Source organism: Misgurnus anguillicaudatus, chromosome 11, assembly GCF_027580225.2.
Source record: "Misgurnus anguillicaudatus chromosome 11, ASM2758022v2, whole genome shotgun sequence".
Lineage (NCBI taxonomy): Eukaryota > Metazoa > Chordata > Actinopteri > Cypriniformes > Cobitidae > Misgurnus > Misgurnus anguillicaudatus.
In genome coordinates this window covers 36,097,580-36,116,161 of record NC_073347.2, presented here as the reverse complement: position 1 = coordinate 36,116,161, position 18,582 = coordinate 36,097,580, and the positions used below count along the sequence as shown (strand labels likewise).

Below are 18,582 nucleotides of genomic sequence, written 5' to 3'. Positions count from 1 at the left end.
TCACTTAAATTTGATATTTTTATGAATTTTTTTTTGCAGTGTGTGCTTTAGCAATTATTATTAACCCTCAAGAGTTCCTTTAAAAAACTTCCTTAAGTGTTCCTAAGGCCACAAAATGTAAAAAACTTCCTTAAGTGTTCCTAAGGCCACAAAATGACACCTTTCCAAAACTGCTCTAAAAATATCATACGTCAATATTTTCTTTCATTTTAAACGATGCTATCTTTTAGAACTACTTCTGCCTGAAACATACATATCAAATATTAATATAATTTGTGGAAATTTTAACCCATTATATGCCTGTTTATTTACATTAGCCCATGTTTTTTTAACATAAAAAAACAAAAAAATAAATATTTTCCAAAAAACACATTTGAACCACCATGTGATTATTATTATTATTATACCCTGAGATGGGTCAAAGATTGGTAGCAACATTGATTTTCATGCATTGTTATTTTTTTAACATGGTCATATTTTATAAAAAACTTCCTTAAGTGTTCCTAAGGCCACAAAATGACACCTTCCCAAAAACTGCTCTAAAAATATCATGCGTCAATATTTTCTTTCATTTTAAACGATTCAGTCTTTTAGAACTACTTCTGCCTGAAACATACATATCAAATATTAATATAATATGTGAAAATTTTAACCCTTTATATGCCTGTTTGTTTACATTAGCCCATGTTTTTTTAACAGAAAAAACAAAAAACTAAATATTTTCCCCCCAAAAAACATTTGAACTACCATTTGATTATAATTATTATTATACCCTGGGATGGGTCAAAGATTAGTAGCAACATTGATTTTGATGCATTGTTATTTTTTGAACAGGGTCAGATTTTATACAAAACTCGCACTTGTGATCCTAAGGCCAAAATGACACCTTCCTAAAACCTGCTCTAAAAATATCATACATCAATATTTTTTTCCACTTTAAACTACTAAATCTTTTAACACTACTTCTTCCTGAAACATACATGTCAAATATTAATTAAATTTGTGAAAATTTTAACCCTTTAAATGCCAATATGTTAACATTAATCGAACCACAGTGTTCGGCTGATGTCGTAAAACCTTTTTTGGGACATCGTAGCCCAAATAGTGACCTGTCCTGATTTCTCACTCCAGAGACTGAAAGCTAATTAATTTTTTATCTGTAAACACCGGTCAGAATGAGCAGCCCCACATAAGCCTGCAGTTTCTCTGTCTCAAGATCTCTCCAGTCTGTGACTGTCTCCCATGTAGGTTTGTCATGGCCCCAATATGCTGCAGGATTTCATGCATCAGCATCAATGAAAAGCTTGAAGTCAGGGCTGATTCGGGCAGTGGCATAGTGTGTGAGCCCTGGGATCAAATCTCTGGCTGCTGGGAAGTAGCGGAGCGTCTCCATGTTTGTGGGAGACCAGAAGATTTTTCCATTTTTGACGTCCATCCTGCTTCCGTTTTTGATTTTGTTTCGGTTCTGGCCTCTCATCGTTTTTATTACTGAATTAGTTTATAACGCAGAATGTGCCTTTCAAAGAGAGAAAAATTTGGATATGTTGAATATGCCCCCCTGCCCCACTCATCACCGACCCCACCCCGACATCACCCCACCCCCTTACCGCTCAGACACACTTTTTTTACACCCACACCAATTTTCAACATTAAAGGTTTATCTTTTCAGCAGCTATGCGGTCCGCAGAAAACAGCAAAAATTGTGACATTTTGATGAATGCATGAAATGGTAAAAAGTAGCGCCACCTGGTGGACAAGTATAAAAATTAAAACTTCAAGGCCAGTAGTTTAAAATGATATATTGACATAAAGGTATGTATTAGTTTATGTTAAGATAAATGGGGGGTCAAAAATGGTAGTTATAATGGTTTTCAATGGGGCAGTTTTTGTCCTTAGGAACACATTAGTCGGTTTTTGCGTAGCTTAGCCATTTTAAGCTAATTTAAAAAACTGAAACCAATATTCTAAAATGTATCAAAAATGATTAACCTTTGGCAAGTTTGGGCAATATTTAATCATCACAGTCAAGATGGTTTAAAAATCAAAATCAAAATGGCACAAAATGTCCCTAGGAACTCTTAAGGGTTAAAGTGATTTGTTTCATGTATGCGTGATTTTTCTGCTTTCCCACACAAATCATGTTGTCTCTTCTGACTGGGCGGCCCGGACGTCAATCTGTGCAGCTTTAGCCAATTTGTATTAACAGTATTTGATACAATGTTTTGCGATTTGAACATATTTACGTATTTACAGTAAGCTATAGAGCAATGTGACTGACAAGAAAGGAGTATGTGCATTATTTGTTTCAATCCATGCCAATAAAATTCTTTCAGGTGACTTTGCAATGTCAGTCTATGTGTATATTCTGTTTTAAGTGATATCATTGACACCTCAGAAATCTACAGTGATAAGGTTTTACAGCGTTTTGTGTCTTATACTCGACCGATGACTTTACGACCCGAATGTAGTCGCTCTGTACATCCTTAACAAGAATGCGTATGATAAAGAAGGCAGTAAATCCTGGATGACATAAGTGTGAGTAATTGTTCAGTAAATTTTGCGAGTGGAACTATCCTTTCATGTAGATGAATTTGCAGAAGTAATATTAGTGTTGGGTACGTAATATATCTCTGTCATACCTTTGTCAATTTATCAGTGGAAAATACAATTCTAAAAGAAAATCTTAATAAAAGCTTTTAATGTAGATGAACTTACTTGCATTGACAGGGACACTGAGAACAATGCCAAGTGAAATCAGTGTTGGATATGTAATGGCAATTCCAAAGTTCACCAGAATATTAAATGCTAGAGAGAAAGAGAGAAAGAGTAAAAGACTCAGAAAATGAAAGACAGAGAACAAGATAAGATTGTACTGATGTGTGTTTTATTTACCTAATATTAGTCCAGCTACTCCACACAGGTAAGCCCAAGGGAGCTCACCTATGGATGTGAAATATTCAACATGTGTGAAGTAAAGGATAACTGGCACAAAACCTAAAAAGACAAAGTTTGCACATCCGACAATAGTCAAAAACAAAGCTGCTTCTCCAAACTTTGCACTTCCCAGGACAAGCTTGAAAAGCACCTGGAGAGAAAAACAACAGGAACAGATGCTCAGTAATAAGACACGGATGGGTTGATGTCACTTTGCATTGCATTGTTGACTGCTTGTAGTACAACTAATGACTTTAGATGATTATCTGTTGTTTTCTTTATTTATCCTGTAGGGGAGAGCGGGGCACAAAGTAACTTTTTAGCTTTCAAAAAATATTTAAGTTAGATGAATCTTTTTTTACACAATCAACACACACATCTCTGCTACAAATGAACACTTAAAGTTTGGGTTAATTGTTAATTGTAACAAACAGAGGGTTTGTTGTAACACCTGCTTTAGTTTAAACACAATTTTATTGAATTATTTGTGTCTACATACTAAAGGTGGATATTGTTTCTATCTGCCTATAATAGATAGATATCCACACATTCATCCATTCATCATCCTTCATCTAACCATTCTTGTATTATGCAGCAATGAATAGAAATCGATTTTTTTTTAAAAGGCTGCACAATTAAGACAATAAATCCTAATAGTGAGTTATTTCTCCTGATATTGTATTAACAGTTATCATTTTGATGAATAGTATTTATATTGTTTTCATTTTATTATCATTGTATACTTGAGGCTTAATAGTAACACTGTGTGACAACTAACCCTGCTGTGTAAAAATGTTTTCAATCCCAGCTATCAGTTACTAAGAGTTGCTGACATGTTGGTGTTATGTTTTAGGTAACAAGACAGTGATTAAAATAATATAAGGTTAGATTTGGTGACTTACGCATCCAACTCAGAAATCGAAAAAATTCATAAGATGAAGAAATGTACTTTCATGCCTCTAAAACACTCTTTGTTTAATATCTTGACCAAAATACATCAACACTTTTCACAAATTCACAGAAGATCTTCTGACAGTAAGAGAAAAAGCACAGATGCAAGGCTCTGTGTAAATAAGTAAAGCAGCCGTGTTACAATTGACCTTGTGTTAGTTTGTGACCCGCTCACCATTACTGATAAGCTAAAAGCAATTCAATTTAATCTTTCTAATGACCGCAGGATGAGAGGCTTGATTCTTTCTCATGATGAGTTTGAAATGATGCTACTCAGGAGCTTCAGATGATATATGTGTCTAGTTTTTCTCTGATCAGTCATTCAAATGACCGCCAAGAGTCCAGAAGACATCGTAAATCAATCCAAGCAAACAAATTAGTGAGGTCATTTCAATTACTGAAAACAAGGAAGAGAGCAGTATTCCCAGGACACATGTCATCCATGACTAGAGTAAACAAATACGTTTTATTGATCAAGTATTGTAGACATAACCAAATTACACGGAGTTTAAAGATCTGTCCTGTTATTGATCTATACACTAAATATGTGACCCTCGTCCACAAAACCAGTCATAAGGGGCAAGTTTTTAAAATTGAGACAGTATTACTTTCCCTGGTTACTAGTAGGTGTAACTAATTACTAATAATTTTTTAAATACTATTACAATCACCAAACTAGACATGGGCCGGTAAAAGATTCTGCCGGTATGATAACCTTTAGCAAAAATACAACCTTGAAACCTTGACGTTTAAAACCTCAGTATACCTTGAATCCGGTAACCGGCCCATGCCCACACCAAACAAAACAAACGGCTAGTTACCCCTTACTTTTGATAATTTAAAATTCAAAAAACACTCTATTTTCATAATCATCGTGCGGGTACACTGTAAAAAGTTTGATCAACTTAAAAAAAGACCTCAATTGGTAACATGATAAAAAACTAAGTAAAAAATATAAGTTGAAAAAAATGTAGATGTTACAAATAAAAGTAACTTTCACTTTTCAAATTTTTAGGTGTTACCAATCAAAGTATTTTTCACTTTTCACATTTTACGGTATTACCAATAAAAGTATTTTTCACTTTTCAAATTTTTATGTATTACCAATTAAAGTAATTTTTTAAGTAAAAAATATAAGTTAAACTTTTTTTAGGTGTTATCAATTAAAATATTTTTCACTTTTCACATTTTTAGGTGTTACCAATTAAAGTAATGTTTTAAATAAAAAATATAAGTTAAACTCTTTTTAGGTGTTATCAATTAAAGTATTTTTCACTTTTCACATTTTTAGGTGTTACCAATTAAAGTAATTTTTTAAATAAAAAAAAAGTTAAACTCTTTTTAGGTGTTATCAATTAAAATATTTTTCACTTTCACATTTTTAGGTGTTACCAATTAAAGTAATGTTTTAAATAAAAAATATAAGTTAAACTCTTTTTAGGTGTTATCAATTAAAATATTTTTCACTTTTCACATTTTTAGGTGTTACCAATTAAAGTAATTTAAAAAAAAAAAAAAGTTAAACTCTTTTTAGGTGTTATCAATTAAAATATTTTTCACTTTCACATTTTTAGGTGTTACCAATTAAAGTAATGTTTTAAATAAAAAAAAGTTAAACTCTTTTTAGGTGTTATCAATTAAAATATTTTTCACTTTCACATTTTTAGGTGTTACCAATTAAAGTAATGTTTTAAATAAAAAATATAAGTTAAACTCTTTTTAGGTGTTATCAATTAAAATATTTTTCACTTTTCCCATTTTTAGGTGTTACCAATTAAAGTAATTTTTTAAATAAAAAAAAGTTAAACTCTTTTTAGGTGTTATCAATTAAAATATTTTTCACTTTCACATTTTTAGGTGTTACCAATTAAAGTAATGTTTTAAATAAAAAATATAAGTTAAACTCTTTTTAGGTGTTATCAATTAAAATATTTTTCACTTTTCACATTTTTAGGTGTTACCAATTAAAGTAATTTTTTAAATAAAAAAAAAGTTAAACTCTTTTTAGGTGTTATCAATTAAAATATTTTTCACTTTCACATTTTTAGGTGTTACCAATTAAAGTAATGTTTTAAATAAAAAATATAAGTTAAACTCTTTTTAGGTGTTATCAATTAAAATATTTTTCACTTTTCACATTTTTAGGTGTTACCAATTAAAGTAATGTTTTAAATAAAAAATATAAGTTAAACTCTTTTTAGGTGTTACCAATAAAAGTATCTTTCATTTTTTTAATTTTTAGGTGTAACCAATTAAAGTATTTTTCACTTTTCAAATTTTTAGGTGTAACCAATAAAAGTATCTTTCACTTTTTAAATTTTTAGGTGTTACCAATTAAAGTAATTTTTAAGTAAAAAATATAAGTTAAACTTTTTTAGGTGTTATCAATTAAAGTATTTTTCACTTTTCAAATTTTTAGGTGTTACCAATTAAAGTAATTTTTTAAGTAAAAAATATAAGTTAAACTTTTTTTAGGTGTTATCAATTAAAATATTTTTCACTTTTCACATTTTTAGGTGTTACAAATTAAAGTAATTTTTAAGTGTGTTAACACTGTGTGTTAAGGAAACAATCTTTAACCTAGGATTAACCTAAGAGCAGTGTGAAAAGCCCTAGAGTTAATATTTCCAGTTCTGGTTTGAATTTAAAACTTAAAATCAATAATCAAAATTAAGTTGTGTTCTTCGTTTTAGGTAATTAAGTTTGACAACTTACCTGCCGATGGGGCAAACTGTCACAAGTGAACATTACTTAATATCCTAATGATTTTGACATAAAAAATCTATTATTTTGATCCATAAAATGTATTGTTGGCTATTGCTACAAATAAACCCATGCAACTTATGACTGGTTTTGTGGTCCAGGGTCACATATATACATTATGTACACTGGATTACCTTGTAGAGAGCAGATGCAGACGCTGAAGCCACTACCAGTGTGATTCCTATAACCGAATGACTGTGAAACCCATCGGCATACGTCAACATCACAATTCCTGCTATGGCCAGAATGGCAGCAACAATCTTTGAAAAGAACAAAATAAAACACATCAAAAAGCTTTTCAAATGTATTACATCAGAACAGTTTGTCGTCCTCCAAATGGGCTTCATGCTGTTTACAATTACCATACAATGTAACTCTACATGCCTCAAACATAACGCTGAATCACATTCAAAAACCAAATGTCATAAAACGCTTTGATTGACCTTCGATACTGAAACATCTGATCACTACATCAAACTCAAACACATATAGGTTGAATATAATCAATAAGTCTTTCCTTCAGAGAAGATTAATGCTTCAAGCTACACTGCAAAAAATGACTTTCTTAGGTAATTTTTTTCATCTTAATTTAAAAATGTTTAGATATCTGTACTGAAAACAAGACAAAATACTAAGAAAAAAGTCGAGGTTTTAGACAAAAAATATACACAATTTAAGTGAATTTGTGCTTAACACAAGCAAAAAATAATAAAAATAAAACATGTCTTACCTAATGGCAGATTTTTTTTTGCTTGTATTAAGCAGAAATTGACTTAAATTGTGTATTTTTGGTCTAAAACTAGACTTATTTTCTAAGGTCATTTTGCATATCAAGAAAATGTTTTCAGTACAAACATCTTAAAATTCTTACATCAAGACAAAAATACTAAGTAAGAAAGTAATTTTATGCAGTGTAAAATTTTTTTAAAATCTCAGATCCAATTTCTTTTGTTCTTTACGATATACATTACTGATAAAAATTGTCTAAAAAAATCTTTTGATCTGAAAGGTGTTAGCTTGAAAATCCAAAACCATTTTTTGTAGAAAAAATAAAACTATTATTATTATTATGCCAACATAATAAAACTGCATTTTTTTATGTATGACTTGGTCCGAATAATGGAGAAAAAGCAGCCAACAAGAGCCCAAAATAAATGGAAACTTCAGTACTGTTTAAATACATACAGAATAAAATCAAGAGAATATATATCAGATAGAAGAGGCCTGCTTTATAACACCAGCTGTGTGTGTGTGTGTGTGTGTGTGTGTGTGTGTGTGTGTGTGAGAGAGATTGTGTTTATATGTGTGTATCGCAGTAAGAAATGTCTTCCGGCGTAAAGCTGAATTCATTGCACCAGAGGAACATTACGAGCGTGTCAAAACGACTGATGATTTCCAGTCTTCCGCTAAAAGACCCTACTGAACTCCTCCATCTCTCACTATCATCCACCTTTGATATATAAGATGTAGAGTGTTTTGGGACAGAAATGCTGGTGTGTATGTGTCACTGTTGTCTCATCCGAAGAAACTGCACTAAAACATGGTTAGAAATACACATGGGTAAAATATCATGGAATCTTTAAACCCATAAATCAAAGGAAAAAAGGTCAGATTCTGGCAGTATGGATGGGAAATTTTCAAACAAAACTTAAAAATATAATTTCTCTGAGAATGTATTTATTACCAGTATATTGAACCATATGTTCATATTTTATTTACCCCTGATGAGATTTCGGTTTATACTCATGTTTTCTATCGCATTATGGATGTGACATAAAAGGACAGACAGACAGCATACTTTGTAGGAATTCTGTGAATTAAAATGCACAAACCAGAAGCAATAATACCCAATAAATGAAAAAAGCATGGCTCTTCAGAAAACAAATATTATTTATTTTATTTTAAGCTTTGTCTAGGAAACAATGTTACGGATGTGACAATTCTAAAATTCGCACTTAACTAAGGAACCTAAGAAAAATGCTTTAAAACCTTTAACAGATATTTTGCATGAGTATTTTAATTACCAAATATTTACATTTAATATATTAGTATGTTTGTCGGAGCTGATGATTTGTATTTGTATTTATTCCGATCTCCATTAGCTGTGAAAGCACAGCTATTCTTCCTGGAGTCGATACTTCACTACAAAAACATTTACATGAATAATGTGACAAAAATAACCATAATACAAACACAAATTCGTAACATCAATAAAAACAGCACATAAATACATACTCACACCCACACACATACATCCACACACAGGACCTAGTTTATGTTAGAGTAATAACAGAGAGATACGCTTACTCATTGCGATTCGTACAAATTTTTGTGATAAATAATACTATAAAGAATCCCATTTTCTTATTTTAAAACATTTGAAGCACTTCGATATAGGAAGCAGCATCACAGGACCAAATCTCAGGACACTAGTCTAATTGTGAGAATACAAGTGTTTTTCTTCTTAGGTGCTATTGGAATAAAAGAAGATGCCTCTTCAGGAGGACTTTAAATTGTTGTTTGCTATTTGCATTAATAATTTCACTTGGCAAATTGTTCCAAGAATACATGGATCTGTATTTTACAGTAGTTTTTCCGTGATTTGTTTTTACTTTGGGTAGTTTGAATCTGCCCTCTATAGCATGTCTAGTTCCATAATTATGCTCGTTATAACTAAAACATAACTCCCGATAAAGCACATTTGGTAATTCAGATACTACAATATTTCTTGTCAGATTAAGCAATGAAGCTTTAAATCTCTCTGTTACCTTTAACCAAGACAACATAGCGTGCATCCAATTTACATTTGTTCTATACAGACATCGAAGAGCACATCGCGCTGCCTTGTTTTGAACCCTTTGAAGCACTTTGATATGAGAAGCAGCAGCACAGGACCAAATCTCAGGACACTAGTCTAATTGTGAGAGTACAAGTGTTTTTCTTCTTAGGTGTTATTGGAATAAAAGAAGATGCCTGTTCAGGAGGACTTTAAATTGTTGTTTGCTATTTGCATTAATAATTTCACTTGGCAAATTGTTCCAAGAATACATGGATCTGTATTTTACAGTATTTTTTCCGTGATTTGTTTTTACTTTGGGTAGTTTGAATCTGCCCTCTATAGCATGTCTAGTTCCATAATTATGCTCGTTATAACTAAAACATAACTCCCGATAAAGCACATTTGGTAATTCAGATACTACAATATTTCTTGTCAGATTAAAGGCGGAGTCCATGATGTTTGAAAGCCAATGTTGATATTTGAAATCACCTAAACAAACACGCCCCTACCCCAATAGAATCTGGACCTTCTGTTGATAGACCCGCCCCACACATACGCAAACCGGCATTTGATTTGATTTGATTGGCTATAAGTGTGTTTTGGTAGTCGGCCCGTCTCCTTCTCCAAACCGTTTTTCAAACATCGTGGACTCCGCCTTTAAGCAATGAAGCTTTAAATCTCTCTGTTACCTTTAACCAAGACAACATAGCGTGCATCCAATTTACATTTGTTCTATACAGACATCGAAGAGCACATCGCGCTGCCTTGTTTTGAACCCTTTGAAGCACTTTGATATGAGAAGCAGCAGCGCAGGACCAAATCTCAGAACAATAGTCCAATTGTGATAGTACAAGTGTTTTTATAACATCTGCCACCAGCAATAAATGGGAGCACCGTTTAACCATCACAAGACTTCTGCCCATCTTGCGTACAACCGTGCGGATGTGTTTGGACCACAACAGCTTGTTATCAAGTTCTACTCCAAGAAGTTTAACCTCTTGTACCTGCTCGACATTTGTATCCTTCACAGTTATACACAATTTAGGCTCATCCAACAGCATACATCTGGTTCCAAACACAATACTTTTTGTCTTTTCAATATTTAGTGCTAACTTATTATTTATGATCCACTCATATACCAATTTTAATTCTTTCACTAAAACATTTTGAAGTTCACCAATTGTACTTTGTGAAGAATAAATTGTTGAATCATCAGCATACATAGATATTTTTGCTTTTTGTAACACTAAAGGCATATCATGTGTGTACATAGAAAACAGTAGCGGACCTAGACAACCTACTTGTGGTATACCACAACACACATCTCTGTTATCTGAAAAACTTCCATTAAAGAAAACAGTCTGTTTCCTATTCTCTAGGTAACTTTGAAGCCAATGTAATGGTGCTTGACTAAAACCATAACATTTCATTTTTCTTAATAAGAGATTATGGTCAATAAGATCAAAGGCTGAGCTGAAATCTAATAACACTGATGTAGTGGACAGTGCTCCGAATTACAGTGCAGAGGCACTTCTAGCCGATCCCATACCCCTCTTTCCACCCTGTACTTCCTGTCATCTCCTTAAATACTGTTTATAAAAAATAAATAAATGGTCCAAAAAATTACTTACAAAAATCTGTATGTTTAAAAACTTTGGGTAAAAACGTTACTTTTCATAATATAGTTGACATTAGAACGGAATTGCCCATAAAAAAATAATATTATAAAATGGCACGTTCTGGTTTTTCATTCTGATTGTGATTCTGTGTGGCAACTAAAAAAAAAAAAAAAAGGGAAAGAGTTCCAAGCATATTTGATCATCACTTCAACAGTTGCACAATATAAATGTTAATGTATAATTTAGATAAATGTTGATTTATGAAAATAAACACCCCCGTCTTTAATCATATTTTCATTGTGTCTTTGCTGCATCTGTGTTGTTTGTAAACTGCGCTCTGTTTCAGCCACACTTGATTCTGAGGAACTACTTTGTTTGGCGGAAGAGTAATATTTGTACTAATATAATTACAACTTATTTGTGTTTTATTTTATAAAATCCCTCTATGCATATGAAGTAACCGTTTTATAAAAGCAATAAGCCCCGCGAAGCAGTGGTGTTACAGTGCATTTTATAACAGCACAAATTATAATAATTTGTTATAAAATGCACTGGTAACCCACTGCTTCTTGGGGCTTATTGCTTTATTTTGCATTAGAAAAATGCATGAAGTTTTTGAATCAAGTTTATTTTTAAGACCAATAAGACTTTGACATGGGCATGTTTTCTTGAGATTTAACAACATCATAAATTATTTTACATCTCTGAGATTTTCTATTGCTACAATACAATTGATTTCAACAGATATCTTGTCTTAAAGATTTTGATTTTACAAAGCAAACTGTACTTTCTTTTTCACGCAGCATCTATGGCTATATTCATGGCGAAAACTGTTAATCCATAATCCATAAAGGCAATTTGGTATCTCTTATTTACCTAACTTGTATGTTTTTGGCCTGTGGGAAGAAACCGGAGTAAAAACACACTGACACATGGAGAACATGCAAACTCCACACAGAAAGGTCACCTGACCTAGCCGGGGCTCGAACCGGATACCTTCTTGCTGTGAGACAACAGTGCTACGTGTACAACTTAATATTCTCTGAGCAGAAACTCTCGCTGTGTTGAGAGTCAGAGACTTTAGATGTAAACTTAACTTCTAAACACGTTGACTCACTAAACCTCCATGGCACCGCAGTGTTTGCGTGTGTGAGGAACTTGGATACAGCCCGAGTAAAAAACACATTTTGTTCCTTTGATCCAGGAAAAAAAGAAGAACCAGGAAAGTGAGAGATAGAGAGAACAAAAGCAGAGGAAGGTAACAGAAAGCCAGAGAAATAACACAAGCTGAAGGAAATTCTATAAAATTCCCAAGCTGAACTTTAATACCCTTCTCAATTTTTGTAACAGATATTTGTGTCTTCGAGACACATTAAGAACATTATCTTTTTTAGTGCAGCAGTCCACATTTATGCACCATCAACAACTGGTAATCTGCTTGTTAAGTCTGATGTCACACGCCATAACTTCCAGGTCCAAACGCTTCATCAGATGACTTAAGCAAATAACAAACTATAACCACTGAAAAAACATGATCCTAAACTTTATCCACATACCCCATTGGAGAATGTAGTGTACACTGCCATTTTATAAAATATGTGATATGAATAAATAGTGCTTATAAACGACTGCTGAAATTGTAATGTCATGTGAAGCGAGTGGAGGCTTGGACCCAAAAATGATGGTCATCTGCCTGTCTGTCTTGATTTGACTGAATCTACAGTATATGAACAGTGAAAACATCTATAAAATCTCCCAGCGGTATGTTGACAACTTTGACTCTCATTGGTTCACGCATTTTGTGACTAGTTGCCATATGTGAATTTCATTGGTTCTCACATGTCCCGTAACAAAACAAAGTTATCAGCGTAACTCACTGGATTACATTGATGGAGTTTCGCCATGTTGAAGATGATAAAATTATTCATTTGTATTCAACTAAAAAAAAGCTCATTGGGAGCAACCCTGCCAAGCCTGAAAGCAAGCCAGCTGACTGTGCGCCATACTAGGCAACTCTATATTTATCAAATGTTACACAACATACACAATACACCAAGACGAAAGTGTTACCAAACACGGCATTTAAAAAGAAAAAAAATCTGTAATATTAAGTTAGTACATACAGTATACAAAACAACTAGGGCTGTCAAACAATTATTCGTGATTAATCGCATACAAAATAAAAGTTTGTGTTTGCATAATATATTTGTGTGTTTATTGTGTGTAATTATTATGTATATATAAATGCACATAAACATGTATAAAGAAATAAAAATTTGTTTATGTATATTTTTTCATTTATATAGGCTATAATATAAAATATATCAAAATCAAAATAAATATACATATACATGTAAATGTTTCTTAAGTACATACGTGCATGTGTATGTATTTATATATGCAAAATAATTACACACAGTGCACACACACACATATATTATACAAAAACTTTTATTTTGTATGCAATTAATTGCGATTAATCTTTTGACAGCCCTAAAACAACAAGTATGTTAAATGTTGTTAATTTTTATGTCAAATTTTTTCGACAACTGAAATCTCTACAAGATTTACAAACAAACTACCCAGGGCAAAACAGAGTATCCTGAAAAGCTGTAAGTGACAGATGCACCAGGGCCGCTAGAAAATAGCGTCTACATAATATGAAGCGATCTCACATCTGGACTCATATTGACTACTTTATCTTCATTTTTTTATATAAAAATTCAGTTTTCATGAAAGTAGTCGATCAAGCATTATAAAAACTGTCATTTCTCAAGTTTTGTCCACTTCTCTAACTCACCCGGACGCCCATGAAGCGATCCCGCAGCACGATCCAGGAGAGGAGAAAAACAAAGGCTTTGTTACAGCAGAAGAGAGCTGATACATCAGTGGTGTTTATCTTTCTCAGAGCCTGCAGGTACAGATAGTTTGTCAGAATCCACAGCAGCCCAAAAGGTGCAAGCTTACTGAAGAAGACCTTCGCTGTCAGTCCGTCGTCCCCCAAGAACCGGCAGCACTCTCTGAATAAACCACACAGATGTAAATAAAACATCAGTTTAATGGCCAAATCACACACACTTGAAGTCATATATATCAAAAGGTGCACCCCTTTTATTTAGTCCTTTTACTGATAAAAATGAACACAAGCTGGGTTTCCATCAAAACGTGAAGCAATTTTTGTTCAAAATTCGCAAAAAAAAAAAGAAAAGGATGGTACTGGTAACCTAACAACCAACAGTAAATAAAACAAGGCATTTTAAGAAAATTGAGACAGGACTGCATTTAGTTATACACTTACTACACTGAAAAAAATGATTCATTGAATTTAATCAATTTTTTTAAGGTAAGTGGTTGCAATCAATTTATTTAAGCTACATCTAAACAAAAAAGATTAGTAACATAAAATGAAATATAAAACTTTTGTTTAAATGTAGCTTAAATAAATTGATTGCAACCACTTACCTTAAAAAAATTGATTAAATTCAATGAATCATTTTTTTCAGTGTAGCAGTGCAGCTTGTATTTACCAAACTCAATGCTGTGCACAGAAGAAGGAATGAAGAAGTTTTGATTCATGCACAAAGACAGCAAGGGCACACTGCAAAAAATTATTTTTAAGAAAAACAATTCTTAGTATTTTTGTCTTGTTTTTAGTAAAAACACCTAAAAATTCTTAAATTAAGATGCTTTTTCTTGATGAGCAAAATGAACCACGAAAATAAGTCAAATTATATCAAATTTAAGTGATTTTGTGCATAAAACAAGCAAAAAAAATCTGCCAATGGGGTAAGCAAAAAAACCTTGAAAATTTTTATTAAACATTAAATAAAAAAAAATGTGCTTACCCAATTGGCAGATTTTTTTGCTTATTTTATGCACAAAATCACTTAAATTTGATATTTTTGGTCTAAAAACTAGACTTATTTTATTGGGTCGTTTTGCTCATCAAGAAAAAGCAGCTTAATTTAAGAATTTTTAGATATTTTTACTGAAAACAAGACAAAAATTGAATTTTTTTTTTCTTGAAAATCAATTTTTGCTGTGCATTATGACAATGCCAACCTCCACACTATAAAAAATACTTTGCTGCCTTAAAATTACATGTTGAATCAACTTTGATTTAAAAGTCATTTCAACTTACTCTTATTTATCTTGAATAAAAATTAGTTGTTATAAAAACAGGTGAGTTGTTATAAATTATAATTTTAAGTTGACTTCTCAACTATATTTTATAAGTTGTGACAACTAATTTCTGTTGACATGACTTGTAAATCTGAGTCGATTCAACAAAAAATTTTAAGGCAGCAAAGTTTTTTTTACAGTGCATATATGATAAAGACAACGACCGCTAATACAGCTAGACCATCACTCACGTGGGTTTAATGTTCGTTATGTCAGAATTTGGCAAATGTTTTTCCATCTCCTATTATTTTCCCTTTTTCTCCAGATAAGTCAAAAACCACCTCAAGTGAGCGTAAAAACGTTTGTGTGAATTAAGGGATTTTTATTTGAAATATGGCGTTTCCATCACTCGTTTCTTATGCGATACTTCTAAATGTGCATAAAAGCAGGATAATAGAAACCCATCTGCACTCTCCATAACAAAAAACACATGGACACAGAATACACTTTACAATAAGGTTGGATTTGTTAACATTAGTTAATGTGTTAGCTAACATAAACAAACAACAAAAAATGAGGAGCTCAGATGCAAAAGCTGCTAAACGTCACCTCGTCAAAAATGAAGTAATGATATTAACCGAATGCTTATATACATTCATCTGATACTTTCGCTTCAAATTCACTTAATCCGGCTTTAGGATATTTCGAAAAACGGGTTTGTTGGCAGAAACCGACAAGAGTCTGATAAAAAATATAATTTACAAGAAAACATGTCAGACGCACTTAAAGGGTTTTGCATCTGAGCTCTTCAAATACATCTACAACATTAATTAATCGTAGTTAATGAAATATAATACCTTACGAACGGTATTCACATTCTTAAAAATAAAGGTGACCAAAAAAGAACCATTTAGATTTTCTCCAAGAAACTTTCAAGAAAGTCCATGTTAAGTCATTTCAGAGAATTGTTTATTAACACATAATACATGTTAGGAATGTATTGCAAAGTCTGTGAACTATGTAGTACTATATTGTGGAGTTTCTGTGTTCAGGATTATTTGGGCGGGGCTAAAATGGTGGCTCAACGATGCACTGGAGCCACCGAGCATGGCTCCACCCCTAAGACAATCACAAGCATTCATTCAGGTTGTTGCGGTATTAAAAGTTAAGAGAGACAGCAGCTTTCCCGCTAGTGGGCGTGGTTTCAGTGCAGACAGTGGACACGCCCCTAGCGTTTGAGAGCAGAGAATCCTGCTTGTTTTTCCAAGATTTTGATAACTTATTTAATTTACTTGCCGGTTTTTCTATCATTTTTAATTTGGCTGCGTGGTTAATACACATTATATTTGTGTTTTTTTTGTGATTTGCTTTACACAGACTTTAAACCTTCTGCATATAACCACACAGCCAGATAGATAATATAAACTTCTCATTTTAAGATTGCATTTCTGAATCTTCACAGCTTTGTTATTTTACTGCAGTATTTTGTGTCTGAGTTGATAGCCAGTGTGATTTGATGTGATACACATACTAAACTCAATTCTACCATCTGTCAATGGGCATTAGGCTCAGTTAGAGCTGTTCTCAGTTCACCTCTCGGTGGAAAAATGAAGCAATCTCTAAATGCAACAGAACACATCTTCTATTAAAAAAAAAACAGCAATAACATAAATTACTAACATGTTTAGTTTTCATAACCTTTGTCATCATATGTTGCTGTCATCATATGACATTATGGCTTTTAAATCATATAAGTTAGCTTTAAAGATATCTGCTATAAACGCAATGCACAATGCTCTTACAAATAAAGGTGCTTTAAAGATTCACAGAGATGCCACAAAAGAAGAATTCAGTTAAAGTATCTTAGAAAAATAATTTCTTTCATATTTTTTCATAATCTACAGAAATGTGACCATTTTTTGGCCAAAAATGTTTTTTTCTATAGCATCGTGACACGCTATTTCATGCATTCTAGCTTATTAACACAGTTTAAGACCTTGTTCACACTGTAATCCGATTTTGGTGCATATCCAATTGGAATCCAATTACATTTAGAACGTGTGAACGGCCAAAAAGCGCATAAGATTCAAGATTTTTATTTGCCACATACACAATTATATAGAGCATATGAAAGCAATTTCAGCAGTGAAATTTGAGTCAGGTCTGCTCCATAGACAGTGCAATTATCAAAGTAAACAACACAGATGAACAATATACATAAATATAGCTATGAAAGAATGAAATACAAGTAAACAATAAAGATATAAGAAAAAAAGATACTGTATACTATAGAATTAAATATTGAATTGAAAATAATGTGCATGAAAGTACACTGTAGTCTTAAATATTAAGATACACAGGTGTGTACAAGAGGCAATGTGCAAACAGGTTGACACTTTCAGTATGTTAAAGTGATGTAGTGAATGATGAATGTCTTACTGATAAAGTGAATATTAAGTGTAGACATGAAGACGTTAAGAGGCTGGTTTTGAGTTTAGGGGCCTGATGACCTGGGGGAAGAAACTCCTCCTAAGTCTCTCAGTTTTTGCCATCAAGCGCTTACCAGATGGCAGTAAAGTGAAAAGATGGTTACTGGGGTGGATTGAGTCCTTGATGATTTTAACAGTTCTGTGTTTGAGGTAGATGTCCTGCATAGAGGGGAGAGAAGACACCGAGATGCACTCAGCTAAGCACACAACTCTCTGCAGGGCTTTGCAGTCGTGACTGGAGCTGTTTCATACCACACTGAGATGCACTTTCTATGTCAATATACTTTCTATGGCTCCTGAATAGAAAGTTTTCAGGATTGCTGGTGAGACTCTGAATTTCATCTGCTGTTGCAGATGGTACAGTCTTTGCCAGGCTTTATTAATCTGTATTTGAATGTGGGCAGTCCAAGTCAGGTCCTCGGAGATGTTTACGTCAAGGTACTTGAAGCTGCTCACCCTTACTGATCATAAGAGGAGTATAGGGCTGTTGTTGTCTTTTTCTGAAGTCAACAATCAGCTCTTGAAATGAAATCAGTTTTTTCAAAAATCCATTTCAGTCTGACCGCTCTGATCGCATTTGTGTAGCTTTTTAGTTACGTCATGTTGTCACGTAATCGCAACCCCAGTGCGATGGAACAGTCCATTTCTGACGAAAGTCCATGAATATAGTTTCTACAACGTCAGACATCAAGGCAGATTGTCGTGCCAGCGCACAGGACGCATAGATCGGATCCAAAGAGTTGTGATACACAATATGGACAGTGAGTCTGTCAAATCAGATATGCACCAAAATTGGATATTGACTGACAGTAGCTACGTTTACATGGACACATTTTGCCTCCATCGGATTAAAATCCTTCCGATTAATAAATCCTATCATAGCGTTTACATGAATGTGATCGGGTTGATGTGCGTGTTTATATGA

General features: G+C 32.9%; 1 protein-coding gene across 3 annotated transcripts in view; it reads right to left on the bottom strand.

The window, feature by feature from the left end:
• The window catches only part of slc35f3b (solute carrier family 35 member F3b), an 85,486-nt gene that overhangs the window by 3,857 nt on the left and 63,047 nt on the right, over window positions 1-18,582 (bottom strand). For all 3 annotated transcript variants that reach the window (XM_055170372.2, XM_055170374.2, XM_055170373.2), the window contains 4 exons: window positions 13,847-14,066; window positions 6,783-6,908; window positions 2,893-3,085; window positions 2,716-2,805 (listed from right to left, as the gene is read on the bottom strand). In XM_055170372.2, the coding sequence (XP_055026347.2) occupies window positions 2,716-2,805; window positions 2,893-3,085; window positions 6,783-6,908; window positions 13,847-14,066 (629 nt within the window). The remainder of the gene's footprint in view (window positions 1-2,715; window positions 2,806-2,892; window positions 3,086-6,782; window positions 6,909-13,846; window positions 14,067-18,582) is intronic.